Below are 25,912 nucleotides of genomic sequence, written 5' to 3' on the forward strand. Positions count from 1 at the left end.
CATACATCCATACGTTTGTGTGATGATCGACGACATCACATGTTTTTCCCCTGAGCATAATTCATATAGCGGCAACCACATTTTTCCACTCGCCATCATCATCATCATTGCGACAATGAATCTAGTGAAGCGTGAACCATGCAGGCCAAATCATTTTCATTGGCGCACCAACGGCGAAGCCGCAGCATTTTCACTCCGTGACATTCGATTCATTCGGCCAAATCAATCGACCCAACATCAAAGACTCCAAACACCAAATCGAGATCAAATGAGTTGTCAAATAAAACACCCAACACCTTTCAAATCACACAATCCAGACCTTTCAAATGTGAGAATATCCGATAGTCAAATGCACTGTTCCATCCAAAATAAATAAAATGAAACGAGAAAACAAAAACAAAAACAAAAACAAAGAAATTCACTTTTCACTAAACGTTTTCATCACGTTTGATTGACTCGCAAACCTAACACACAATAGCCATCGATTAAAAGTAAAATCACAAGCAAAACAAAACACATACACAGAAAAAAAAACATTATGAACATGACTCGGATGGAAAGTGTTAGGATCGAACAAAAATGTTAAAACATAAACTGAACAAATGGATTTTCCACCTGATATCTTATGCAAACAAATCGCTCGAATGTGTAATTTTCGCAGTCATAAATACATCGCAGCACGTGTGGAATGAAGATTGGCTTTGAGATTAAATGCGTCAAAATAGAAAATGTGCAGGCTGCATTTATGCGCTCATATTCTGCTCATAACCACCGACTGCTGCTGCTGCTGCTGCTGCTGCTTAGGGGACTTTGCTATTATTATTTTATTTTCGTGGATAAGCTTTGCGACACAGTGGCCAGCTGTTTCGACACTGTTGAAGCGTTTAGTTATTATTGTTTTTTTTTTTTGAGCGAAAGTGTGATATGAGGTTTATGCGTTGCATTTCCAGCCAATTTTACTACAACATTATGATTGAAATGCATGCATTTTGACAAAAATTTGTTGCTACTGCTGTTGCTATTGCTGTTGTTGTTGGCGAATTTTGAATTCATTTTCTTTCCGCGACCGCATACAATAATTTCCCGTCAAAATTTTAATCACTGTTATTAATTCGTAAAAGCTTGAATCTGTTTCCGAATATACTACGAGCACACCATTTTTGCATTATGACCGGGTGAACGAACGCATCGTGTGTGTGTGTGTGTGTGTGTGTGTGTGTGTGTGTGTTTGAAATTTATATCCGTTTATGTTCTGAGCCATAAAATAATTGCAATAGTAAAATTGGTTCGTTTTCAGTATCAATTTGCATAAAATTATGGTCATGGTGTTTCTTGTTTTGTTCAACAAAACATAGATAATTGATTGGTTTTTTAGGGCGATGCAGGTTTGATGCCATTGAAATCCTTCCGATGGTTTTTATGAACCCAATTTAGGTTTGTACTTGGATCACAATCATCAACAAAACAATTGATATCTTAAAAATCGCGCGAAGCCTGGCTTTATCAAGTTTAGATAATGCATCAGATTGACATGGGTTAGAAGTCTCTTTGTAATACTGGAAACAAGAAATAGACTTGAATTAGTCTTCATTTATTTTAGTTGTATATGAATCATATTTATGAAACATTATTTTCTTCAAAAGTTTTTCGAGAGTCAATGGCCAATGGCAAAGAATGATAATTTTTGCGCCAATAGATTCAACGATCTGACGGAAAGTCCATTTATTTCTGTTGCAACGGAAATTTTGTTTTTGGCGGTACGTGCGAAACGCAAAGAAATTGCGATTTTCCACGTATTAATTTCTAACTAAATTGAATTTATTATTATTATGTTTGGCTGTGTGGTGATTAAGTTATGTTTGGTGCTCAACGGCTCATTCAATCTGTTGCGCCTTTTGATTTTTGTCAAATCGCTTGAATTTAACCAAGCGTTAAGCAGTTTCATAACATTTAATTTAATTGGCTATCGATCATACTCTTCGACGTACCATCAACAACAAAACTGATTCGATGTTTTACAAAAATATTCAATTTTATGAAGTGCTAATGCCAATGCAATGAACCATTTTGCAAAAGCCCCCAATATACGCTAAATACAAATGCTTCGAAGAAATTCAAACGGAAGTGGCGTACACCGATCATTTTTTTTAATTGTTTGTTAGAAATATTTTGAGCCAATTGACCATGAAATCAAAGCAAAAGTGATTGCGGCTCATTTTCAGACAATGAAACTAACTCAAGCAAAATCTATCATTTTTCATTTTATTTTTCAAATTTTCTTTTATGTAACTCGCTGAACTGAGTTAACTGCTCAATCGGATCGCAATCGCTTCAGAGTGTAGTAAATGGATTGGACAATTTTTTTGCGATCAGGACAATGACTTTGAAGACATTGCGAGTGAAAGAAGTAACAAGAGGCATGAAGTTCACTATGTGGATCAATTCAATTGTTGAAATCGTTTTTTGGCATTTCTTATAGATCAACTGATTGTGATGAAAAAAATATCCAATTATTATTTAAAAATGTATTGATGTAATGAATGTTAAAAATTGGACTTCTTTCATCGAAACTTTCAACGGATAGCGAAGCAGATTTATCACAAACGTACGAATTCTACTTTGTTCGCATAAATACACAGAACGATGCGCAGTGAGCATGATCTCAGTCTTTATTGAATTATTTCAAGCGGTTGCTTCGCAGCAAAGATGACAAAATCATGTTAACGTATAGAGGTAGTTATATAGTTTCAATACTTACTATGTTTTTCAATAAAGAACGAAGAAAAATGCGAATGGTCCAGTCAAGGGTTTGGCATCAAAGAGTCTAAGTAACTTTTCATAAAAAGTTATCATTTTTTTTTTAAATTTAAAGAAAATAAATACCATTAAATCTCCTCTTAATCATAATACTTTTATTTATGGGAGTAAAGCTATATAATCTTACATCGAAATTCAAATACAATTATGATATTTTTGATAGTGAAATGATCTGTTGATAGCATTTTAGTTCCCGTTGTTGATGGTTGCATTTTTGAAAAATGTTTTTTTCTTCTGATAAAAGTGATTTTCTGTCTGTTTGTTTGCTTTTTGTCTCAATTAACATCCTAAACTATGTTTGTACAGTGGAAAAGAGTGAATTGTCCAATCTATTTGTCTCCTTTATAAAGAGTATTTGATTAAATATGTAAACGTTTGTGCAACAAGCATCAAGCAAAGTTGCAGGTAAGAAACAGAGATATAATCGAAGGGAACTACGATTGAATTTTGGAGGATTTGGCTTGTGCTAATTAATTGTGTAATTCGTTGCCAAGGCTAGCTCATAGAATCGCCTGGATATTTGTATGTTTGATCTGTTACCAGATTTGTGTGTTTGATCTACAGTTCCAGTAACAGAACCTCCTCATGCTAAAGTGTGCTTCCCGTTGACGATGCATTCATCATGCGATCATCGTACAATGACAACGTTTTCGATGCACGCACTTTGCGAACCGATTTTGGTACATCGCCCGGGGTTTTGATTCGTTCGCTTGGATCACGCAAACGTTCAATGCTGCCTTTAACACCAAACACATCACGAAACACCTCCAGACTTCGTTGTCGCTTCATGTGCCATTCATCCGGATATAGCTCGGAACCCTGTAAACTTTTCATAGCGTTCGCCGATTTTGATTCAACCAAACCCGTTGGTTTCTTAAGCCGATTTGTCGTCGAAGCCACTGCTGCCGCCATTGATAATGATGATGACGATAATGTGTGCTGTTCGGCTTCATCGATAATTGTGAATTGTTGATTGGAAAAATCTCCCGTGCCCGGCGGCCGTTTGTACATGCTTTGATAGTTTCGAAATGAATTGGAGTATTCAATTTCTGGCTGCAGCAACGTTGAATCAGGTGCATTGATATGCGGCAGGGCTAAATCTAAATTCCTTGGACGAATCTGGGGCAAATGCTTTGTCTTTATATGTACACGATTATTGTCAACTTGCTGAAATATCGATGTGGGCGGTTGACTTTCACCTGGCTTCACTACTGATTTATTGTCGTCAGTTAAAATGGACATTTCATCGTTCCGTTTTGAATGCAGATTCATTCGTTTGTTTAGCAACGATCGAATTCTCGTCCAACCATATAGTTTCGGAATAATTTTACTATTGTGCTTATCGTCATACTTATCGCCGCTGCGGAACACTTTGATGTCGTCCGACGTACTGCCTAGCGTCCGTTCATTCGGAATGGGAATTGTTTCGTTGTTAGGCCGTAGAATGCTTGTATTCGGTTTGAATGCGAGTAATGACGAATTCTCTGCCACAGTCGGCGATTGTAATCGATGCGTGGAAATTTCCCGCAATCGCTCTTCCACACATAAAGCCGTTAGGCGTGCATCGGGATCATGATCCCAGCAATCTTCGCACGTATCTTTGGCAATTTTTGCCGATACATTTCGTTTCCATGCACATGAAAATTTTGGCCGAACCTTTTGTCGCGATACAAGAATTTGCATTTGTTCCAGTGATGGCATTTTACCAACTTCGGCTTCGTACGGTTGCTTATGCGGTGGCATTGATTCTTCGGGTGGAAAAAATTCGTGGCATCGTGTGTATAATTCCCAAAGAACCAGGCCTAAGCTATAGATATCGACTTGTTTCAATGCCGTTTCGCAATCACGCAAATTAACTGCACCTTCAAGTATTTCGGGTGCCATATAACGAATTGTGCCGACTTCGTTGAGGCTCTTGTGTTCGGCCAGTGTCATGATACCCTTCCATTCGTATCGTGGTCCGAAGGTTTTCAGCGCAAAACCAAAATCCGAGATGCAACACGATAGATCGGCTTTGACGAGAATATTTCTTGAATTGAAATCACGATGGGCAACACATGGTTTGATCACATTTCCCAAATTGACGGATGTATGCAAATGCGACAGTCCGCCGGCAACCGATCGAGCCAATTTAATGTACACTTCGAATGAAGCTGTATTTTGTGCCAGCCAATCTTGTAGACATCCCAACGGTGCCAGTGACAAGACTAGCAAATATTCGATATTATCGTCGAGTGTTCGTCGTTCATCACAACCAAAATATTCCAAAAAATATGGTGAATCCATTGTTGGCAAGCAATAAATGTCTTTTTCGTTCAGAAAGAAATCTTTGTGTTGCGCTGGAAACAGTTTCACGGCAACCGTTTGCTCATTTATCATTCCTTTCCATACGGTCCCGTATTTGCCTTGTCCAATCATCGAACACAACTTCAAATTGTCAACGTTCAATAGATCAGAACTGTATTTTGGACTCGGTGATGGTACACTTAACACTTTTGGTTCCGGTTTGGTGAAGCCGCTTCGACAAAGCGCCACATACACCAAACTAACAATCATCGGTATCGAAATGATCAGCACAACAATCCACAGGCGCTGCGATTTTAATGCTGACATAAAAGTTTCGTTAAACGAAGCGGGCACATTATTTTCGATGGAGAAAATTTTTGGGCCAATGACTGGGATGGTGCGCTCGGTAATGTTTACGTTGCACATATGGCCCGTACAGCAACAGTAACGAGGCAATTGTGGTCGAACATTTATGCATTGATCCGTTCCGCACTTGGTTTGATTCTCCGACATGACTTGCAAGCATCCCTGTGCTTGTATCACACGCGTACCATTCGAATCGATGTACCAAACGGCATAACATACCGAATTTTCGTTATCACATTTCATTTCTTTCATCTGTAACCAAATAAATTTAGGTAATATGGTGAATAAAATCAAATTTCCGTTGTATTTCATGTCGAAAGAATGGGGCTAATGTTCCGTGAAAATTACCTTTTCAGTCTTAAAAACACTTTTATCGCTAACATCTTCATACTCGGCACTAGTCTCATCGTCATTTTGCGATGAGTCTGATTCAACTTTATAGTGAGGACCATGATAGTCAGCACACACTAGTCCAACTCCCTTGCGGGCAGTAACTAAACAAATAGAATGAAATTGGTGAAATTAATTTTTGGTTTTTCGCCTGTCTCGTCCTTGAGAGAGAAATTGCATTTTCAACCACAAACCTGCTGCATAATTACTTCCATACAATATAAACAATACAATGGCCACACACCCAACAAATCGAAGCACACTCATATTGACAATGTACAAAACCAAATCGATAAAATATTCAGTATATATGTATGCAATGAGGACAAAACAATATCAAAAACAAATATACGACGTATATATTGTGTGAGTGGATGCCTTGTGTCGCTCGCTGCTTCCGTTTTTAATTAGTTTCTATTTTTTTCTTATGCACTGACTGCATCGATGATTTATACGAAGAAAATATTTCATTTCGACTCGATGATATTTCACGTTTCTGGTGATGTGCTTGAAGTAGTGTTAGTAGTAGTAGTACATGCACTAAGGATAACTATGGATAAATCAATAATTTCCTTTGAGCCTAATTTACGAGCAACGCGATGTACACGCAACGACGATAGTTAACCTTATTCTATTTTCTTTGTCATAAAAATCATTGCGAACCAATTCGTATATATCGCACCCGTTTCAGCACAAATTCATACACATACGAACACGTTTCGCGGAATAATTTTTGAATACGAAAAATAAAAACAACAAAACTAACGCGTTGGATATGATGAAAAATATTGCCCAGGAGAGGAAAACAGGAAAAACAATTGAAAAAAATTTGTGTTAAGCGGTGGTTAAATTGCAAAAAATGGAATCGGATAATTTGTCGAACTCGACTCTGCTGATTGTTTATGCTATTGAGAATAAGAATGAGTTCTATCGTCTTTGAAGGCAACAGAGACGCTACTGCGCATGTGAATGAATTCCAGTCGTCGACAAGAAAATAATCAGTACCAAAATGTTTGGCTCGCTCTGAACAATCGCTGTGACAATCAACATTTTTTTTTTCCCTTTCATTCTTCTTTGAAGGGGAAAAATGATACTGCGCATTGGTTTGATTTTAGCAAAGCAATTTATTTGAACATGCAAATTATACGTTTGCAAACGCATCTCTAGCTAAGATTTCATTGTATTGTCATTGAGGCAAGCCATAAAATTAATCAACATTAACAGCGATATAATACTTTTCTTTACTTAGAATTAAATATATTGATATTTGCTTAAAAATGAAATAACGAAGCTATTCAATTGGTATTCATATCTTCCAGAAAACTTTTACAGCTCCTTACTGCTTGGTGGTAGCATTTATCAAATCCATCCGAGTTTGTGTCCTGGGCAAAATGAAAAAAAAAATACGTTAGATTTTCGGTATTTTCATTAGAAATTTCATAAATAAACTTACGCAATATGGATCTCTAATAATCCTCTCTCCCTCTGGGTCGAAGTCGCCTAATAGAAATATTTGTGCTTTGGCATCGTCTGGTCTTAACTCCGTTAAATCCTCAACATTGTATTCATCCATTGCCAAAATATAATCGAATTTATAGAAATCATCGGTGGTAATGTGTCTTGCACGATTATCATAGGCCAAACAGTATTTTTCCATGACAGCAACCGCACGTGGATTTGGACGGTTACCCACATGCCACGCTTCGATTGCTGCACTATCAATTTCCCAATCGCGTTGTACCCCCGCCCTTTTCACCAAATCCATAAAAACTGCTTCGACTATTGGACTACGACACGTATTTCCTGAAATCATAATCGACGAAAAATTAAAAATATGGTCAATGAGAATTTGAATGAATTTCGTAATTTTTTAGTTTTCCAAATAATTTGCATATGAATCAACGACTAAAATAGTCGGAATCTTCCTCTTATTCTCATTGTGAAATTTATTTTTGTTTTATAGAACGCAATGAGCTTTCTCATTTATTTTTTCTTCAACATAAAATAAGTGTTGCGATGGTGTGAAGTAATTTCACGTTGAAAAAAAAATTTGAAGCCTCGTGACGTTCTCTCACATGAAAATGAATTTTATATTAATAAGAGGAAAATCTCAGCTATTTCAGCTACTGTTATGAACCACTGTATCCCACTATATCAATCGATTAAACCAAAATTGAATTTTATTATATTTTTCTTTTTCAAAAACAAGATTTATTTTTGTACCAGAATTAGAAGTGTAATAAAGTTTAATTTCAATTTTTGACTTTCATTTGCACTTACCTAAACAAACAAAGAGAATCCTTTTTTTATTGCCCATTGCCAAATTTCGATTGATAGATCCTTCATAGCAGGCAAAACCGCTGTAAAAAAAAATTTCTTCTAAACAATAATATTCACACTATCGCATGCTCTCGAAAGTCTACAACATTTCTCCGCTGAACGAATAAAATGCGAAAAAAAAATATCACGTCTCCACTCTCCACCGACTCAATGTTTGATTGCAACATTTCAAACAACACAACAATTACAGTTTAACAATTTTATTTCGCGTTTTTTTTTTCTCCTCACCAAATGGAATTTTAACAATTTTTTTTCTTCATTGTTTTAGATTTTATGTTGGGCAACTTTCTCTAGAAATCCCTTGCAACTGCGCACCGCTTGTTGATAACACTTTTCGAATCCCTCAGATCCACCATCCTGTTTAACAAAAAAATTGCATACGTGTAAGAATAGCGTAGAGATTTTTCGTATGATTTTCTTACATAGTATGGGTCACGAATGATGCGATCGCCTTCGGGATCGAAATCACCTAGCATCAAAATTTTGGCTGTTCCATCTTTTGGGCATCGTTCTTTCAAATCCGCAATGTTTTCCTTATACGACGAAGATAATAAACAAATGAAATGGATTAAAAAAAAAAAAAAATTTAGAGAAATGTTATGTTAAAGTTTTGACGAACGCAGAATTTAACCGAATGACCAAGAGGATAAAGAATCAAGTGGTGACAAAAAACAACAAATGATGTGAACCTACCTCATCCATACCGAAAATGTAGTCATATTTTTTGAAGTCGGGTGTTTTAATCTGTCGGGCTTTGTTGTTGTAAGCGAGATTATGTTTTTTCATTGTGGCCTGTGCTCGGCTTTCCGGGCTGCGCCCCACATGCCATGAACCAATTGCCGCACTATCAATCTCCCATTTGGATTCCTCACCAGCTTTCTTTACTTCATCAATGAACACTGCCTCGGCAATCGGTGATCGACAAATGTTTCCTAACAATTCAAACAAATATTTTAATTGTATAGAGTTAAATGGGAAAATTGTTGTATGAACCAGTTATACGGTTATTATTTATCTAAATTACCTAAGCAAATGAATAAAGCCTTCTTTTGTGCCATTTTTTTTTTTATCAGCGAAATGTGTAGGTACAAGCAAATTCTGCGGACAAGTTGCGTTTACGGCAATGACATTTGCCGCATAAGCATGAGTTTACTTCGTGACAGATTCAGGAGAACAGTCAGTGGAGAATACACAATCGTTTGACATATAAACAAAAACAAATAATTCAAAGTGAGCGACTCGCTAGCAAATGATTTTATTTTCAATGGATGGAATCACTTGGGAGCAATTTTTAAAGGATATCAAAGTCATTCACGATATTTCACAGCGACTTAATGACAACTGGGAAATTATTTCTGTCGTAAGAATATATTTTATTGTTTAATGAAATGGCATTTTAAGGTTTTAACTGATTGTTCATTCCATTTACGGGCATTTTTTTTTTTTTGCTCACAAAAACATTCAGAATGATGATATTGCCGGCACATACCTTGTGAAGACAAATTTGTTGCAGTTGACGATTGACGAAGACGCAGATGAAAGTAATGGAAAAGATGGCATCGATTTTAAGGAAGAAGAACTATTGTCGTACGATTCACCAACAGAAGCGGCATTGAACCACAACGACAACAAAAAGCAGTTGATTAAATTCGAATATCATGTGTTGTATCACATAAGCTACGGTGTTCCTTATTTATGCTTCAATGCGCATAAATCAAGTAGGTTCAATATTAAGTCATTCCATTTTAATCGCCCTTCCCATTGAAAATTAATCCAAATTCAAATCATTTCAAATCGGAAAACATGTCATTTTTGCGGTAGATGGATCCCTTTTGACACTAGATGAATCATGGAAAATATTTAACGATCTGAATCCAAGGTCAGCTAGCCCAATTCGAGAGAATATGTTGAATATTTTAACCCAGATGGAACATCCAGTATTATTCAAACCGTTTCTGACTTTGCATCCGTGTCGAATAGCCGATATACTTCGCTCTCTACCTCATAGTCAAAACAAAGTGCTTAGTTTTTTAAGTACATACGGTCCAACAGTGTACCTAACATTCGATTTAGAATATGCACAACAATTCAATCAAATAGAAAAAATGCCACCGAACTAAATAAATGATTGAATCGAAAATTTATTGGTTTTCCATTGGAAATAGAAGAATTTAAAAATGCTCCACTTTATCAATAGGGACACACACACACACACACACACCACACTAAGTACACTGACAGCGTAACATAACGAGCGAAATCTCTGCTACACACAAGCATATACACGTTTGACATTTGTTATTCTCTTAATTTACAAAGTTTACGACCAAAAACTACACACTACCAGCGAAAACCATCAACAAAGCCAACTGAAAACGCTGATATCACCAAACAATTTCCTTTTTTCCACACCATACAATTTGAGTGAGTTAATTTTTGTATCGCGAAAAACGATGTATGTGTGCATTTTCTGTAAAAAAAAAATTATTATTCGATATATTTTGTTTGATTTGTAGACGGTGGGACGCGCAAGAGTGAGGCAATCAATCTGAAAATGGAGCAATTGAAATGCGGTGAAGTGTACCGCGATTTAGATGGAAATTTTAATTATATTTGCAGCTGTTGTTCGTTTGAATTTTTATCGGCTCCCGATTTTGAAGAGCACATCATTGTGCATGTGTTGAGTTCGCCAAATTTGAAAGAAGAAAAATTCATTGAAAACGATTCAAATCCAAATTATTCCATCGAAATTGAACCAGTACTGAATCATCACGAGGAAATCGAAGAGGAAGAAGAAGAAGAAGAAGAAGAAGAGGAGGATGAAGAGGATGAAGAAGATGATATGGATGAGGATGGAACATTTGAAGAGGCCGAATTCATCATTGAAACGGAATCAAGCGTTCAAGATATTCTAAATGAAGTGACCGATGATTCCGTATTCAAATGCGATTGCTGTGACAAAGTGTACGCGTGCCGTGGTTTGAGACAGCAACACCATCATAATTACAGTGATGAAAGCAAAGCATGCAAACTTTGCCCAGCCTATTACGAAAAAGATTCGGAATTGAATGCTCATAAGAAAGTGCACAATTTAGCCAACACTCTCGAGTGTCCGCATTGTTTAGAATCGTTTGCATCGGCCAATAAATTGAAGCGGCATTTGACATCGAGTAAAATGGAAATGGGCGTTCCACCGCCGAAACGTTCGCGTAAGTCAATGCTCAAGAAAAGCGATGATTCGTCCGACCCAATCGATATTGATGAGACCAAGGAAGTGGTCAAAGATGAATTTGAAGTGGAGATTGGTGACAAGAAACGGCATAAATTTGTGTGCAAAATTTGCCAAAAAGAATATTCATATTTGCATTATCTGAAGAAACACTTGAAGCGCCATTCGGACAACACGTTGAACCATTCGTGCGAAATTTGCGGTCATGAATTTAAATTGCGACAAAATCTAACCGCCCATATGCGTACTCACACAGGGGAAAAACCATTTAAATGCAGGTAAAGCGGATGCAATGAGAACTTGTAATCTTTCTGAGGAACAGATTTTTTTCTCCTTTTTCAAAATTTTTTAATTAATTTGAAATTCGTCATTTTTCTATCGTAGACTGTGCGGTAAGGCATTCAATCAACCGTATTACATGACCATTCACATGCGAATCCATCAGAAGGAAAAACCGTATCAATGCAATTTGTGCGGTGTATCATTTGTTACGTCAAGCCACTTGGGCAGACACATGAAAAGCCACAATAATATTAAACCGCACAAATGTACGATTTGCGATCGAGCATTCATTCTTCCCGGGCATTTGCAGGATCACATACGATCTCAGCACACGCACGAACGACCATTCCACTGTGATGTGTGCGGCAATACGTTTTCACGACGGAAATTATTGCGTCAGCATAAGCAATTGCACGGTGAAAAGCGATTCAAATGCAAATACTGTGATCAAGTATTTTCACAATCGGCCGGTCGAAGAGGTCACGAGATTCGTGTACATAACGCTCCAAACAAACCGAACGTTAGCCTGGATTGATTCAAAATTAACATCACGAACATCATGCTGAGACATTGACCATCTACGCAAACGTCCGAACATCTTCTCCCTAGAGATAGGGAAAAAAAAACAACAAATTAAATTAACGACATGAGTGTCTTTCATAATTTTTTTTCTAAGTGATGACTTTTTTTTATTTTTGGAAGAAAAGCATAATTTGTTGTCTTTGCGATTGTATTTCAATTGTATATCAGTTCAGTTGAGTTCATTTGTTTCGAAAAATGAACAGTAGAGTAACAGCGACACGAAAGTGCGTCATTCACATTAACCTTTCGAGAGGGACAATATTTTCTGACATTTCTCTATGTAAGCAAAGTGAAACCAATAAAAAGTCAATGTTCATTGCAATGGAATAGAAAACAAAGCAAAATCGGTGTTTTCAAAACCAAAAGAAAAAAAAAAAACAGGAAATATTCAGTGAAAAATTCTGAGTCTCTATCATAATTGATAAGAAAAAGAAAGATTGACCAAAATGGTTGATAGCGGATATGATTGGCAGGATCATAATAGGCGAATGGTAGTCGAAGGACGGCAAATACTGGAACGAACCTCCGCCAGCTTGGCCAGATCGAATCAAGTCGCTATTGAAACAGAAAATATCGGAACCGAAGTGATATCGGAACTGGATGAACAACGTGAATCTTTGCTACGCACCCAACGGCGACTGGATGGAGCCAATGACGAACTCTCCAAATCAAGTGCCATTCTACGTGCAATGAAACGCAACTTTTTCTACAATAAACTTGCACTTATTCTGATTATTGTTTTTGAATTAGTTTGCCTTGTTGGATTAATCATACTTAAGGTTAAAAAATAGTGAATGACACACATGTGCTAAAAATAATCAAAGAAATAATGACAAAGAAATAAATTTATTATTAAAAAATACTGAGAAAAATCTGTGCATGGGTTTTATCATTTGTTATGAAGAGCTATTGTGCATTTATATAACCATTCATCGAAATTTACATTTGAATTACGTTGAACAGCCACTGTGCTCAAAAATCTAAGCTGCCGAACAGTTTACAGAAATTTGTTTCAAGGCTTTTCTCAAACTATGTGTCATACCCCCTCCAACTGAGCCATCGCCTCTATAGATGATGATGAATCGTTTGGTCATTTTTTCTATTAAATTTCAGTTCCGAAACACTTGGAAATCTGAAAAGTTCATATACACTGTGAAAAAAAGAGGATTTTATATTAATATTTTGAAATTTTTCAGTAAAAAATCCGAAAGGATTAAATTTCAATCCACACAAAACTTACAAGCATTACACTTTATAATTGTTGGGACTCCCAACCGAAGACCACGCCAGACGTGAAACACCTATAGCCCGCGAGAATGCAGATGGTGTTTGGATTCCCGCTTGATCTTGGATAGAACTATGTTCTTTGTGTTGATTGTTGATTTTGAAAACCATGACAATTGCAGATATGAATTACTTAATACTCAGTTTGTCAATTACAAACTTAGAGTACCTGGTTTGCTGGTGGTGGTGCTGCAGCTGCTCCTTTTTCCTCTTCTTGCACCGATCTCTTGAACGCTTGATGTAGCTTCACGCCCATTACTGCACACCAACCTGTTCGTATTCAATGAGTTTATTGTTAATAATAAATTGAATTGATATCTTTGATTCAAACAATCATACCTCTGTAAAGAATGTTCCGACCAGCGTTGACATCGCGGTTCCATGTCATATTACGCCCATTTGCTGGCTGTTGTTTGTACCGCCGGAATTTGGATGCCTTGCGCACACCACGACGGTGTGGTCGACGAACTTTCTTTCGTTGCTTCGTCAGCTGTCGATTAGTTTTGCGCGAATGGATGTGATTGACAGCTTCAGTTGCTTCAGGCACTTTTTCACACCCATGACACAAATAATACCGGTACTTTTTCTTCACTCGACCGGCTTTTTCCGGCTGTTCCAAATCTCGGAAGCACAATGAACACAATTTTGTAGTGCAAAACTCATCGACCCAGAACACTGTGCAGTTGTAACGTCGGCTCATTTTCTCGAACAGTGCTCGGACTAGCCCTTGGCTGGCGACAGTGTGCATTCATAGCCTTAAAAATGTATCTAGATCAGATACAGGTTTTATTACCATTCCTTAGTTTGCATACGGACGAACAAATATTGTCTTCAGTGCCATGAAGATTGCGCCGTACACCGCCCAAAACCAAACGAAGACCGGGATCGATATTCCATACACCTGCTGTGCACTTTGCAGTTTCTGCTGAATATCCTTCAAACGCTCTTCTTCGTCGATTTCGTACACAACTTTTGTGTGCAACATTTGAAAGCATGCAGCCACTCCATCCGTTATGATGGTATTATCAAATTGAACCTGAGTACAATGTTCGTTCTTTGGCGTTCTTTCAATGGCGTCGATGTTGAAGTACTCCTTCCACACCACGTTCCAATTGGCGTTTGAGGTTTTGCCTCGGACTTTTGGCGTAACATTCAGCTTCAAAAATCGTGGGTGTTTGCATCCAGCATCCTTCAGCAAACAGTAAAATGCCTCGCGATCGATTCGGATGTAATGACGTTTGAAAGTTGACGATGGGATCACTGTGAAATTCTTAATCTTTCGATGCGTCGGTCGTTCTTGTAGAAGCAGTTTTGAAGCGTCGTCAAAGTAACCTTTACCGTGAAACAAAAGAAATTTCAAATATTTGAAGTGTTTTTTTTTCTAAATTCGAAACCACGCGCGTGTGTGTGACAAGAGTGACGTTGAAATTAATACTGGCAGTAAGTAGTTGGTTTGAAAAGCCAAATAGTTGCTCTGAATGGCGTTAGAGGGCTTTCTGAATACATTACTGTTGCCGTAATTACATACAAAATAGACTGCTGAATTGAATGTCAAAAGACTTGAATCATTCATCTACTTTCATTTGTAGCCAGCTCTCATAGCGCTTTCCTATCATTATTGTCGACTTGGTGTGTTGTTGAATTTTTCAATGCTAACGCAATAAACAACAAATTTACTGTTTAAATTTTATTCATTTCGAAAATCAATCTGGTGTATTTAAGAATATTTAGCTTTGAAATTATCTGGATTGGGAAATAGAGTTTAATCGAACGAAACTATGATTAATGAAATTAAAGATGAGGTAAGTGTTTCGTTTGTGTTTGGTGTTGGTTGCTAGTCGACAACATACATCATTGTTCATGCAGTTGTTGCTGTATAACTGAGTATATACCATTGTTTCAATTTGGTTTTGTTGTTTTGTCTTTTTTCTCGTACAGAATCAATTCGATGATGTGAGATGTGAGAAAAACAATCGAAGAAGGCATCGAAAACACAATTGGTAGAAATGCATATCAACATGATAATGGACTAAAACCGTTGTAGACAATTGCTTAAGTCTTTTAACAAAACTCCAGAAACCATACAAAGACATTGATAAGATGGAGCTCTTCATCGAGAGTCATATTGTCGCTAATTGAAATTGAAAGTACAGATAAATCCCGTGTATCATCTCCACTTGTATTGTTTTTTACATTGAAGGGCGTTGCACGCACCTTAACATTCACAATACAAACTCAATGCGAGTGGAGACGCCTTATGAAAAATGGCACAGATTGCTAGAGCTAAGGTTTATCTGTACTTTACTCAAATGTTTTTTTTTGCAATTGATTCACAGTGGCATGCATGATTATACAGAAGAATGGTGCCGGCTTGCATACAGCTAGCCCATATTATTGGAATAACGAAACGGATGGATCTTGGTACGGTGAGTACAAGAAAAATTAGAAAATATTCGAACAATTGAAACGCATTTTCCACTTGTTGGCCAAAAGCCAATTCCATCTGTCCTTGGAGATTCTATATTCTTTTCATCTGTTATGTGTGATTTGTTTTGTTTTTTGATTTTAGGTTCGTTGGGAAAACAAGACGAAGGACTGCCGAGTTTGCATCTTCTGCATCGAGATAAAAAACGCAAAAAATTCGACATTCACATGGAAAGAGTTAGCTATCGATATGGCATCAAAACGCGTTTAAAATCGAACCGAACTGGTTAACGACGGAACGGGTTGACGAACCGGGATAAATGATATTCGAACATCCCATTCAAAAGTTGAAACTATTAAACCGCGCAGTGTTGCTGATGATGATGATGGTCGAGTCATCAGTGGTGATGCCAATGTTAGAGACAATAACTCAGGTGTTCCTGCAACGATGGATTCCTGTGATGACTATGTCGATGAGCAAAATGTTTCATCGTCTCAATCATCTCCATACAATCAACATTCGGATGTGAGCCGTGTGGATGATGATACCTTTGCATCGGCTGGTGAGTCCACCAACATACTCATCAGTGGTGATATGAATTTGCAATGAATCACTTCAGTCAACATCAAAGGAAATGGAAGAATCTTCTGGCATTTTTGAGGAAAGCGTTGGGGCTGGAAGTGCAGCCGTTTCGTGTGGAAAGATTGTAGTTAATGAGCAGACATCAAGTGGAACGCGCCAGCGACATAGCCTTACCAAAGCGGAAGGACCGTCAAGGCGCTCTAGCAGAACGCCAAAGAAAGCAGACAAATATCAAGTTGAACCGTTTAAAAGAACTCCTGGCAACAAGAAAAACACCATCAAACATATCGAATGAAAACGATGCATTTCAACATATTCTAAACACAGTGGAGAGAATTAAAGTCAGTTCGCAAGGAGAAGCCTCTGGATGCGAGTCTACAAATGGGAGTTTATGTTTAGAATACAATGTCGATGATGATAACGAGCGTGAAACAAATATATAAAAAGAGAAAAAACAGCAAACAAGCGAACAATGGGGAGAGAGAGATAGAAAAAAAAACCAGAATATTGTTACGAGTATGAAAAAGAAATTGAACGAATTTGTTAGGAAACTCGGACTAATGTTGCTTGTTGCATGAACACGAACATTATAAGTTTGATAGAAAGAAAATATAATGAAATTGTCATCATAAATGGTGCGTTTGTATTAAAATATGTATATGCATTTGGTTCGCCACATTCATTTTTAGCTCATGCGTACACATGTACGTTGTTTGAAAATTTCGCTTCGTATCGGCGCCGATCTCTGGCTGGAATCGGTGGTTTCGGTGACACGACCAAACATACACACGATTTCCACATAACCTGGCCGACATCACGTAGTGGATTGTTCATTTGTCGTGCGTGTGTGTACTTTTTGCAACAACATTTAATTTCTGTGCCAAAAAACGTCGCTGTTATTGTTGATAGAGAAAGAGAGAATGAGTGAGATCATGAATCGAGATGTCAAATTACAGCATAACTGCAGTCTGACTCACAACTTTTCTTCTAGAATGGTCATCCCAGTATTCTAATAGAATATATGAATTTTTTGCTCGAATTTTATTTGATTAATCAAAATTAAAAGAAGGAATCAATTATACATTTTCCGTAGTAAAACATTTAGTTGTTATATGCTATCCACATTGGAGGCATTACAGAATCTTCGTATGTACTTTTGGTTGTCTCATTTAATTTCTCTTTAATCACGTGCATTGTTCCAATGGAATGGCTGGTAAAACAACTCCTGAACATTCACCGAAACCGATGCGAACATTATCTTTCTGACAATAGCCCCGAATGATGACTTCATCCCCATCAGCTAGGAATTTGCGAGTTTCATTGTTTTTCAATAAAATTGACTTGGTTCCTTTCCAGCTTAATTCGAGCATTGATCCATATGAATCGGGTGTTTCACCGCTGATAGTTCCCGATGCAAAGACATCACCCGGATTCAAATTGCATCCCGTCACTGTATGATGGGCTAGTTGTTGTAAAGCTGTCCAGTACAGATACTTGTAATTTGACATACAAATCACAGATTCAACACCATTTTGAGCTGAAAGAGAATAAAAAAAATTTGGCCAATCGTTATTGATTGACTACTTTTCACCCATTTGATCGGTTCAAGACTGGACCAGTTATGAATAATTTGTATGACCTACGTTTCAAGCTGACTTCGAGTACAATATCAAAATTGAATGGTTTCTTATGTTGTAAATAAGCGAATGGAGTTGGATCTTGTGGAAAATTATCAACGGCAAATGGTTCTAATGCGGCAACTGGAATAACCCACGGTGACAGAGTGGTGCCGAAATTTTTTGCGGTAAATGGTCCAAGCGGAATATATTCCCATTTTTGAATGTCTCTGGCGCTCCAATCGTTCATCAAAGAGAAGCCAAAGATGTGGTCTACAGCTTGTTCAGCATTGACACGTTCGCCCAATTTCGTTGGTGCACCACCCACAAAGACGGCCATTTCCAATTCAAAGTCGAGCAATCGGCACGGTCCAAATGCTGGATCGGCACCATCAACCGGCAATGTTTGACCGTATGGTCGATGTATTGGAGTGCCGGACACAACAATTGAGCTAGCTCTACCATGGTATCCAACGGGTAAGTGTTTCCAATTGGGCATTAACGCATTCTCTTTGCTTCGAAACATAATACCAACATTTGTTGCATGATGAATTGACGAATAGAAATCAGTATAATCGCCAATCTTAGCGGGCACATGGAATGCGGCATTTTTTTGCTCAATGAATGCTCTGTAAATTCAAACCAATGAATGTTCATACATTCTGAAATAATTAGTCAATTAAAACCGTACTTCTCTTTTAATGCATCGTTTCGGTCTAATTCCGAATTTTCAAGCAACAAATTTTGAATGGTGTTCCGAATGGATTTCCATGCTGCTGGAGTTAAAGCCATCAATGAATTGAGTACTTCATCATTTAATGCGTCCTACACATTCCGAATAAACGTTTTTTTTTTTTTTGTACAATTTCGATATTTATTTTAAACTCTTTAAGTCTTACTTACAACAAACTCTGGTGCAAAGAAATCGGTAACAGTTGATAAATCCAGAATCAACTGGCCAATGCCAACACCAATACGCTTTTTCGCCTGAAATAAATTTCGAACCAAACAATTAAATCATTTAAAAGTAAAATTACATAGAAGAATTGGTAATTAAATTTCGGTACACACACATTTTGTTGTGTTGAAAACACACAGTATGGTAAATTGTAAATGGAAAAATCGCTGTTTGATGGAACTGACACGAATGATTTCATTGTCTATTATTTTCACTTATTTTTTTTATATTGAAATGAAAACGAAAGAAAGATCCTCTTTCTCGAACGATCGCCGCAGGACTAGCTCACTTGCATATGACTTTGTATTTGATCCCTCCTCATTAATTTGTTCTTTTTTTTGTTGAAGCGGTTTTCATAAATAACTTTGACACTTTTTTCGTTTCGCCTTATCGTTTTGTTGTCAAACGCATGTAAAGATGAGCATTGCGTGTATGTGTGTGATGTTGGTTTTGAATTGGTGTGGGTCACTTGAATCAGTAGAGCAAGCTGCTATTGCCAGATATCTGTATGTAAATCGGAATTTTATTCAAATTTTTATTACTTACATTTTCTAGAAGGCGCCCAGTGTGAAGCCGTTTAATAATAAATTCATACTTTCGATGTATACTTACATAAGATTCTTGTTATCTAAAACAAAACCGAGCAACCAACCAAAAGAACGAATAAATAGAAACGACCTGTTGTGTGCTGCTCTAACGTAAAATGTTTATTGGCTTTTTTGCTGTTGTTGTATTTTTTTTTTTAAATAGATTTGGAATGGTGAATTTTGACATTGGTTATTTCATATCATGTGGAAAGTTTTACGATTGGTTTTTTTTCTGATGTTCACTGTGTGTGTGATTGAAATTAATTCCTCGTCAATATTATTTTGTATTAAGTTGATTAAAGATAAAATATGAATTACTGATTAATACGTTTTTTTTTTTTGTTATTTTAATTATTTTTATGTGTATAGTATATATATATATATGTATGTAGTGGTTATGATTTGATAGTTATTGGAATAAGTTCGTGGCCAACTTGCTTGTTCCGTTTTTTTTAAAATCATTACCATTTCCATTAAATTCAATTACAATCACTAAGATACGATCAAACTAAGAAGAAAGAAAAAATGTAGATATTCTCATCAAATATTTGATACTTCGATACTATGAAAAGATCAAACTGCACAAAGTTTACACAACACAAAGCTGATAGTATTTACGTTACATCTAAACATCGCATATTATGTTGTTGTTTACTAACATTTCGATTAGTAGTGGTATTGTATCATTTTGCCTCTTAACTATGTAATATTATTATTATTATTATTATTATTTTTTAGTTATTGTCATCCACAGCATGTCAATTGGATTTTCATATTAACAATGCGTCAGTATGATTATATTCAAGGAATTTCTTTCCTCGTTTGTTTTTTTTTTTAAATTTGTTTTCCATTAAAATTGAGAGATTTTTCTTGTTGTTGTTGTCCTCATATTTTGGTTGATATTTTTCTTTAATAGCACACATCAATCGGATTTACTGTGATTCGATGTGCGAAAACCTCCCAAAAAAAATGCTACTCCGTGTGTTTTATACCTTACACTATTTTCGGATGGGTTCGATTATGAAATGCGCACGAAATGCGTGCATCGAATGTACCATCGCAAACTTATGACCTAACGAATAGATTACTGACTAGAATTGATGCATGGAAGCCCTTTAAGTTGTTGTTGTTTTTTTTTTTTCATTTAAAACATTTGGTGTTTTAAACAAACCGAAAAATTCGTTTAAAACGGTTTAAAATCAAGAAACAGAAGAAAAAAACCGAAATTGATTAAAATCAAATGTGGTTTCTCTTATGTGACTAGGTTTTTTTTTCTTCTTCATCTTATATCTAAATTGACCAACGACAGTAACTTCATTCGACCGGACCGGTGTGCTTTCACATAAATGTTCAAATCAATGGAGTCACTGACGTTGCTCAAAATTTCATCTCGATATGGAATTGATGTAGTTAATTTCTTCTTTCTTTTTCCTCAAAATTTTGAAACGAACAGAACATTGGAAAAAATATTGAATCATTGGAATCAAAACAACACAAGTCAGTTACGTTTATAAATGCAATCCTATTGGAACTCCGATTTTTTTTTTTTTGGAATGGAACGGATTAAAAACAAAATGAAATACAATTCAACATGGAATTGATTTGAATTGAATTGGAAAAATTGATTTGAAAGGAAAATTTGACTAATTACTCATCCTTAATGGAGGTAAATCACAATTGCACAATGCCCCGCCTTCGCCTTTTTTACAAAGATCGATGCACAGCACACTCCAGTCCGGTGTGGTGGCGATAGTCGTGAATGGTGGTGATGTTGTTGTTGTTGTAATTGGTGAATGATGGGCTGTTGCCGTCTCTTGATTAACCTCTCTCAATAATTTTGATGGTACGGTTTTCGAGCCAGTACGATCGGAATCGGTGACCATAAATGGAACGGAACCCGGAGTCTAAAAATCGTAATATCGAAGAAAATTTATTGATTGTTTCCGTTTAAATAGGAAAAATTAATCTGATTTGACTTCATTGTTTTGTCAAACATTGACTGTATACTAAATGAACATGAGTCCATCATTCCATTTCTTTGGGTCAAACCATTTTACAAAAATTATGTTATCGAAATGAAAAAAAAAATCGCAATAGCTGATCTTACCGTATGATCTGACCCGCGCGACCCCGACAAACACATTGAACATCCATTGATGGTTAGATTGGAATGTTGACAAACAGCAGTACAAAGTTCTTTAGCATTTTTTGGAGTTTTGGAAGACTCTTGGTCGCAATCGCAATTTTTGCCACCTATTGGTTTCAGAAGACAAAATAACCCAAAGATTTTATTGAAATACGAACATTCGAACAGAATTATTAGGAATAAATAAAGAAAAATTTTCACACATCTGAACATTTCTTACCTAGACCAAAGTCACACAAGACTGGACATAAGTGTACAGATTTGTTTTTCTCATTCTTTGCACTTTCTGGACTGCTGAAGCAGTGTTTGCCGCATGTCGGGCCGCCGAAGCCGGCTCTATCCCAAACAAAAGAAAAAACTGTTTTTATTTTTTTTATTCAAAAACAATTTTATGATATTTTCAATCGATGATTGTTTTTGAAATATGATTGAATTCAATTTTTTCCTCTAACAAAATATCACAATTCAAATTCAAGTTAGAATACACATAATGACCAAATGCAAAATAGCCATTGAAAATTTCTTTGTAGAGAGTTAACACAAAAGGTATCAAAGTTCACTTGATCAAACCAAAATTAAACGACAACGAACAGTTCAATTTGGTTATTAATTTGTTTCTCTTTCCCTGCAATGGATATATTCAATCACTCTCCAGAGTCATAAATTTTTTTTGTTAAAAAAAATGGGATCAAGTGATGAAAACGATGTGAAGTGTAGTAAATAACTTTACATGATGCTTCTACTCACCCGCACAGATCTTCACAAACCAACAACCAATTCACGACTACGCTTTGGTTCGCTGCTGCATCTAGGTAAAATGAATTTTTGGTACGTGATGCTGTCGACTGTGTAGTGCTCCAACCCTCAGTATTTACGGTTGAATATGCGTCATGCGCTCTGCACGCCAATACACCAGCCAATAGAATCACAAGGGTTGCAACTTTCTACACAGTGAGAGAGAAAAAAGACATACATATATTATTGAATTTATATCGCACATATTCCGATACATAAAACTAATGTCGTTTCCATCGTTTCAATGACAACCGAAGCAAGCAGAGAAAAAAAAAACGAAATTTCAAGCTAAAATCGAATGAAATGACACCGAGAGTTTTCAAATACACGATTTAATTATTAAGTTCATTTAAATGTTGGATTCATTGTTGTTGGTTGTTTTTGTCAGAAAATAAAGAAATACTGTGAATGCGGTTCGCCTAACAGCAACATCATTTCTACAACTTTATATATTTGATTCGTAAATGTGTGATATGCACATTGCGAGCACATTGACAAATTACCAACTGCTCATTAAAATTCGGAAAAGCGATTTTTCAATATAATCCATTGGAAATGGGATCAATCTATATTATATAAATCGATGAGAGCCACATTTCAAGTATTATTTTCGGCAGCAAGTGGAAAACGATGATGCCAACAACGATTTCATGCCATTTCGTACACTTAACATAAATTAATGCAATGAATAAATCGATCGTAAATTTTGCAATTGAATCGCACAAATTGAAGAGTGCAAAATTGAAAATTTCCATTCCCCCACCCCAAATTTACCAGTTACCTTCATCATTCTCGATGATGCGACGATGTTTCAATGGAAATTTTTCTTAATTTTCAACAGCAATCAACCCAAAATGTAGATCAATGAAATGTAATTGTTGTGTGTTGAATTGCGCACCGTGTTGGTCTGCACGCTACCGAATTACTAATTGTTCAGTTCAGCGGAAAATTCATGGAGTGACTGCCGGGATTTATCGTGTTTTCCAGGGAATTCAAGCAAGATTTCGTTGACGTAAATGTTTGTGCAATCAGCAAAAATCAAATGTGTGTGCATAGGAGATATGAAACGCGTACACGATTCGTAAAACAATTTGCTGTTAACACATACACAGACAGACACAAATAAAACAACGATAAAAATCCTTTTTAGTTAAAATGGTTTGGAACGACGCCAACTGATAACATTATTATGCGATTTTCGACGGCATGCGAATCTAACGAAGCATATGTTTTTCCAGATTATCCCATTAAAAGCATTCAGTTTGCATTTGCAAGCGAACAAACAAACAAAAAGATGACGCTTTTTGATTAAAAAAAAAAAATATTTTAATTCCATGTATACAAACGCTTTTTGCAAGCTAAAAACGGTTCTCTTATCATGGCCGCACAAAAAAAGCCATATTGTGTAATCGAATATAAAGTAAAAACTAATTTTAAATCAATTTCAGACAGCGTTATGATTTCCCTTGTTGAAATTCAGATTGAGGCTTATTGAATGGCAGGAAAAACTTTTCTCGATTTCAATGTTGGCCTTGGGTATGGAAAATCCGTATGGTTTACATCAATTACGATTACTTTTCCAGCATTAGATGAGCTCGATTTGCGGATGAAACTGATTAAAAAGTTCCAAAACCAATCTTCGTTGAGCTCATCGTCAAAACCTATGATTTGTGTGGTTTATTTACGAATATGTATATTGTTTATCCATAGAAAAAAGTGAACGAAAAATCATATCGTAGTATAGATAGGAAAACAGAAAACTCTCTGGACAAAAAAAGTGTAATAAAATCATACTTTTGGGCAAATAGGTTTCATTTATGTGAAGAAGCAGGAAAAAGCGATCCATTATATATTATCAATAACACCGACCACCATTAAGAAGACAAACAACGACAACAGTAAACAAACGGCCAGCGTTGAACAGCAGTAGCAAACAATTTAGTTTATGTAATCGTTGGATGTTAATGGTGAAGGTCATACGGCTCCACCTTATGGAAATTGGGTTGGCTCCACCTTTTTATCGACTTTTCTTCGTCGAAGAAGGAAACATATTGCCGCTGGTGTGAGCTGAACAGTGTGTAAATTACGATAACGTTCCATGAACTTTTATCTCTATAGTACGATGAATTTTCGAAGGCTTTTCTGCTTCTTTTCCATTTTCTTTTCTGTATAATTTTCCGTGCTTAAATTATCGGCTCTTTTGTCATTATAAAATTTGTACGAGCCCCAAAGTCATACGTTTTACTATGAATTCTTTACGTCACTCGTTTACACATCGTTGAATATATCGAATTTATAAGAGGTTTAATTGAGAGAAGAAAAAAAAAGAAGAAAAATCTTAATGGAACGAACATTACGAATGGGGCTCATAATATTACATTTTATATGCGATGGAACGGCACATTTCGTTTCTGTTGACGACATTACGAATGAAATAAATTCACATGAACCGATTGCCATCGCACACGGTTCAAGTGACCTTTTTGAAGACTTCTCCCGAACAAAGCCAGAAAGAAAATGCGCATCGTGCGATTAAAATTGTGCATGGTGTGGAAATAAGTCAACAACGCAATCCTTGAAATGTCTAAAACACACTCATTTGACAATAGGTTTTAATTGAATTTTCTTCAAAATAACTAAGGCTAACAATGGACTGTTTATGGTGAAACAAAAACAATCTGCAATCTGTACAGCTTTTCTTTTCTCCTTTGTTGGTTGGAGCTAAACATTTTTGAGATGATGACTTGCATGAAAGATCTGACACAAATACATTGAGTATTGTGTCTGGACAGGCCAAAAATAGCTTTGTCCATCACAAAATAACTGTTACCAACAAAATAGTGCGAATCATGTTTGCGAAATTTCAACACCAAGATCACTTAATAAACGAAGAAAAACGACACGTAGCCCTCTAGACGAGGGACACTCAAAACAGTCATCGTTCATATATTGAGCGGGCACTATCGATGCGTTCATTTGTGTGAGTGCGATTGTGTAAACGACAATGTTTGTGTTCAATATATATGTGTACGATGACAGCTTCGAGCATTTCACGCGTAGAGGCGTCTTGGCGTCTTACGTCAAATCTTTCTCATGTATTTGTATACGAAGAAAGTGACCTTGTCAACACTTACCCAACCAAGGCAAAACACCATTCAACGACATAATGTACTGCAAAAGAGACAATTAAACAATGTTCACAATTGAAAATGAAAATCGGTCGACAA

The 25,912-nt window shown here is 36.4% G+C and overlaps 9 protein-coding genes across 13 annotated transcripts; 3 read left to right on the forward strand and 6 right to left on the reverse strand.

Annotated features, from left to right (window-relative positions):
- Positions 1–2,892: 2,892 nt before the first annotated feature.
- Positions 2,893–6,825, reverse strand: LOC129575778 (bone morphogenetic protein receptor type-2). The gene is made up of 3 exons (XM_055459819.1): positions 6,054–6,825; positions 5,818–5,963; positions 2,893–5,721 (listed from the first exon to the last, which is right to left on the reverse strand). The coding sequence occupies exons 1-3, from the start codon at positions 6,124–6,126 to the stop codon at positions 3,406–3,408; spliced, it is 2,535 nt and encodes an 844-aa protein (XP_055315794.1). The 5' UTR covers positions 6,127–6,825; the 3' UTR covers positions 2,893–3,405.
- Positions 6,826–6,963: 138 nt separating this feature from the next.
- On the reverse strand, positions 6,964–8,280 carry LOC129575787 (low molecular weight phosphotyrosine protein phosphatase 1-like). The gene is made up of 3 exons (XM_055459837.1): positions 8,140–8,280; positions 7,313–7,662; positions 6,964–7,241 (listed from the first exon to the last, which is right to left on the reverse strand). Exons 1-3 carry the CDS (start codon positions 8,174–8,176, stop codon positions 7,155–7,157), a joined length of 474 nt encoding a protein of 157 aa, XP_055315812.1. The 5' UTR covers positions 8,177–8,280; the 3' UTR covers positions 6,964–7,154.
- On the reverse strand, positions 8,201–9,381 carry LOC129575786 (low molecular weight phosphotyrosine protein phosphatase 1-like). Of its 2 annotated transcripts, XM_055459836.1 has the most exons (5): positions 9,224–9,381; positions 8,893–9,131; positions 8,622–8,732; positions 8,428–8,556; positions 8,201–8,219 (listed from the first exon to the last, which is right to left on the reverse strand). In XM_055459836.1, exons 1-4 carry the CDS (start codon positions 9,255–9,257, stop codon positions 8,464–8,466), a joined length of 477 nt encoding a protein of 158 aa, XP_055315811.1. In that variant the 5' UTR covers positions 9,258–9,381; the 3' UTR covers positions 8,201–8,219; positions 8,428–8,463. The 2 variants fall into 2 exon arrangements, with proteins under 2 accessions (XP_055315811.1, XP_055315809.1); XM_055459834.1 differs by lacking the exon at positions 8,201–8,219 and having other exon boundaries at positions 8,384–8,556.
- On the forward strand, positions 9,362–10,339 carry LOC129575784 (ubiquitin-like-conjugating enzyme ATG10). The gene is made up of 3 exons (XM_055459830.1): positions 9,362–9,559; positions 9,665–9,917; positions 10,021–10,339. Exons 1-3 carry the CDS (start codon positions 9,449–9,451, stop codon positions 10,317–10,319), a joined length of 663 nt encoding a protein of 220 aa, XP_055315805.1. The 5' UTR covers positions 9,362–9,448; the 3' UTR covers positions 10,320–10,339.
- A 107-nt stretch (positions 10,340–10,446) lies between these two features.
- Positions 10,447–12,630, forward strand: LOC129575781 (zinc finger protein OZF-like). 2 transcript variants are annotated; one of them, XM_055459825.1, is made up of 3 exons: positions 10,447–10,623; positions 10,716–11,706; positions 11,813–12,630. In XM_055459825.1, exons 2-3 carry the CDS (start codon positions 10,754–10,756, stop codon positions 12,243–12,245), a joined length of 1,386 nt encoding a protein of 461 aa, XP_055315800.1. In that variant the 5' UTR covers positions 10,447–10,623; positions 10,716–10,753; the 3' UTR covers positions 12,246–12,630. The 2 variants fall into 2 exon arrangements, with proteins under 2 accessions (XP_055315800.1, XP_055315801.1); XM_055459826.1 differs by having other exon boundaries at positions 10,452–10,654.
- A 108-nt stretch (positions 12,631–12,738) lies between these two features.
- Positions 12,739–13,235, forward strand: LOC129575788 (uncharacterized). Its single transcript, XM_055459838.1, has one exon. It carries the CDS (start codon positions 12,739–12,741, stop codon positions 13,081–13,083), a length of 345 nt encoding a protein of 114 aa, XP_055315813.1. The 3' UTR covers positions 13,084–13,235.
- Positions 13,236–13,293: 58 nt separating this feature from the next.
- On the reverse strand, positions 13,294–15,081 carry LOC129575785 (uncharacterized). Of its 3 annotated transcripts, none has more exons than XM_055459831.1 (4): positions 13,916–15,081; positions 13,746–13,846; positions 13,533–13,649; positions 13,294–13,442 (listed from the first exon to the last, which is right to left on the reverse strand). In XM_055459831.1, the coding sequence occupies exons 1-3, from the start codon at positions 14,322–14,324 to the stop codon at positions 13,545–13,547; spliced, it is 615 nt and encodes a 204-aa protein (XP_055315806.1). In that variant the 5' UTR covers positions 14,325–15,081; the 3' UTR covers positions 13,294–13,442; positions 13,533–13,544. The 3 variants fall into 3 exon arrangements, with proteins under 3 accessions (XP_055315806.1, XP_055315807.1, XP_055315808.1); XM_055459832.1 differs by having other exon boundaries at positions 13,533–13,656; XM_055459833.1 differs by having other exon boundaries at positions 13,533–13,708.
- Positions 15,082–15,213: 132 nt separating this feature from the next.
- Positions 15,214–19,544, reverse strand: LOC129575782 (fumarylacetoacetase). The gene is made up of 5 exons (XM_055459828.1): positions 19,273–19,544; positions 19,103–19,186; positions 18,891–19,024; positions 18,227–18,828; positions 15,214–18,120 (listed from the first exon to the last, which is right to left on the reverse strand). Exons 1-5 carry the CDS (start codon positions 19,354–19,356, stop codon positions 17,768–17,770), a joined length of 1,257 nt encoding a protein of 418 aa, XP_055315803.1. The 5' UTR covers positions 19,357–19,544; the 3' UTR covers positions 15,214–17,767.
- Positions 19,545–19,838: 294 nt separating this feature from the next.
- Positions 19,839–23,609, reverse strand: LOC129575783 (uncharacterized). The gene is made up of 5 exons (XM_055459829.1): positions 23,467–23,609; positions 22,638–22,834; positions 22,111–22,226; positions 21,852–21,997; positions 19,839–21,648 (listed from the first exon to the last, which is right to left on the reverse strand). Exons 1-5 carry the CDS (start codon positions 23,473–23,475, stop codon positions 21,388–21,390), a joined length of 729 nt encoding a protein of 242 aa, XP_055315804.1. The 5' UTR covers positions 23,476–23,609; the 3' UTR covers positions 19,839–21,387.
- Positions 23,610–25,912: the final 2,303 nt, after the last annotated feature.

This window comes from Sitodiplosis mosellana, unplaced genomic scaffold (assembly GCF_009176505.1).
Source record: "Sitodiplosis mosellana isolate CC-2019 unplaced genomic scaffold, AAFC_SMos_1.0 Smas_scaffold_6167, whole genome shotgun sequence".
Taxonomy (NCBI): domain Eukaryota; kingdom Metazoa; phylum Arthropoda; class Insecta; order Diptera; family Cecidomyiidae; genus Sitodiplosis; species Sitodiplosis mosellana.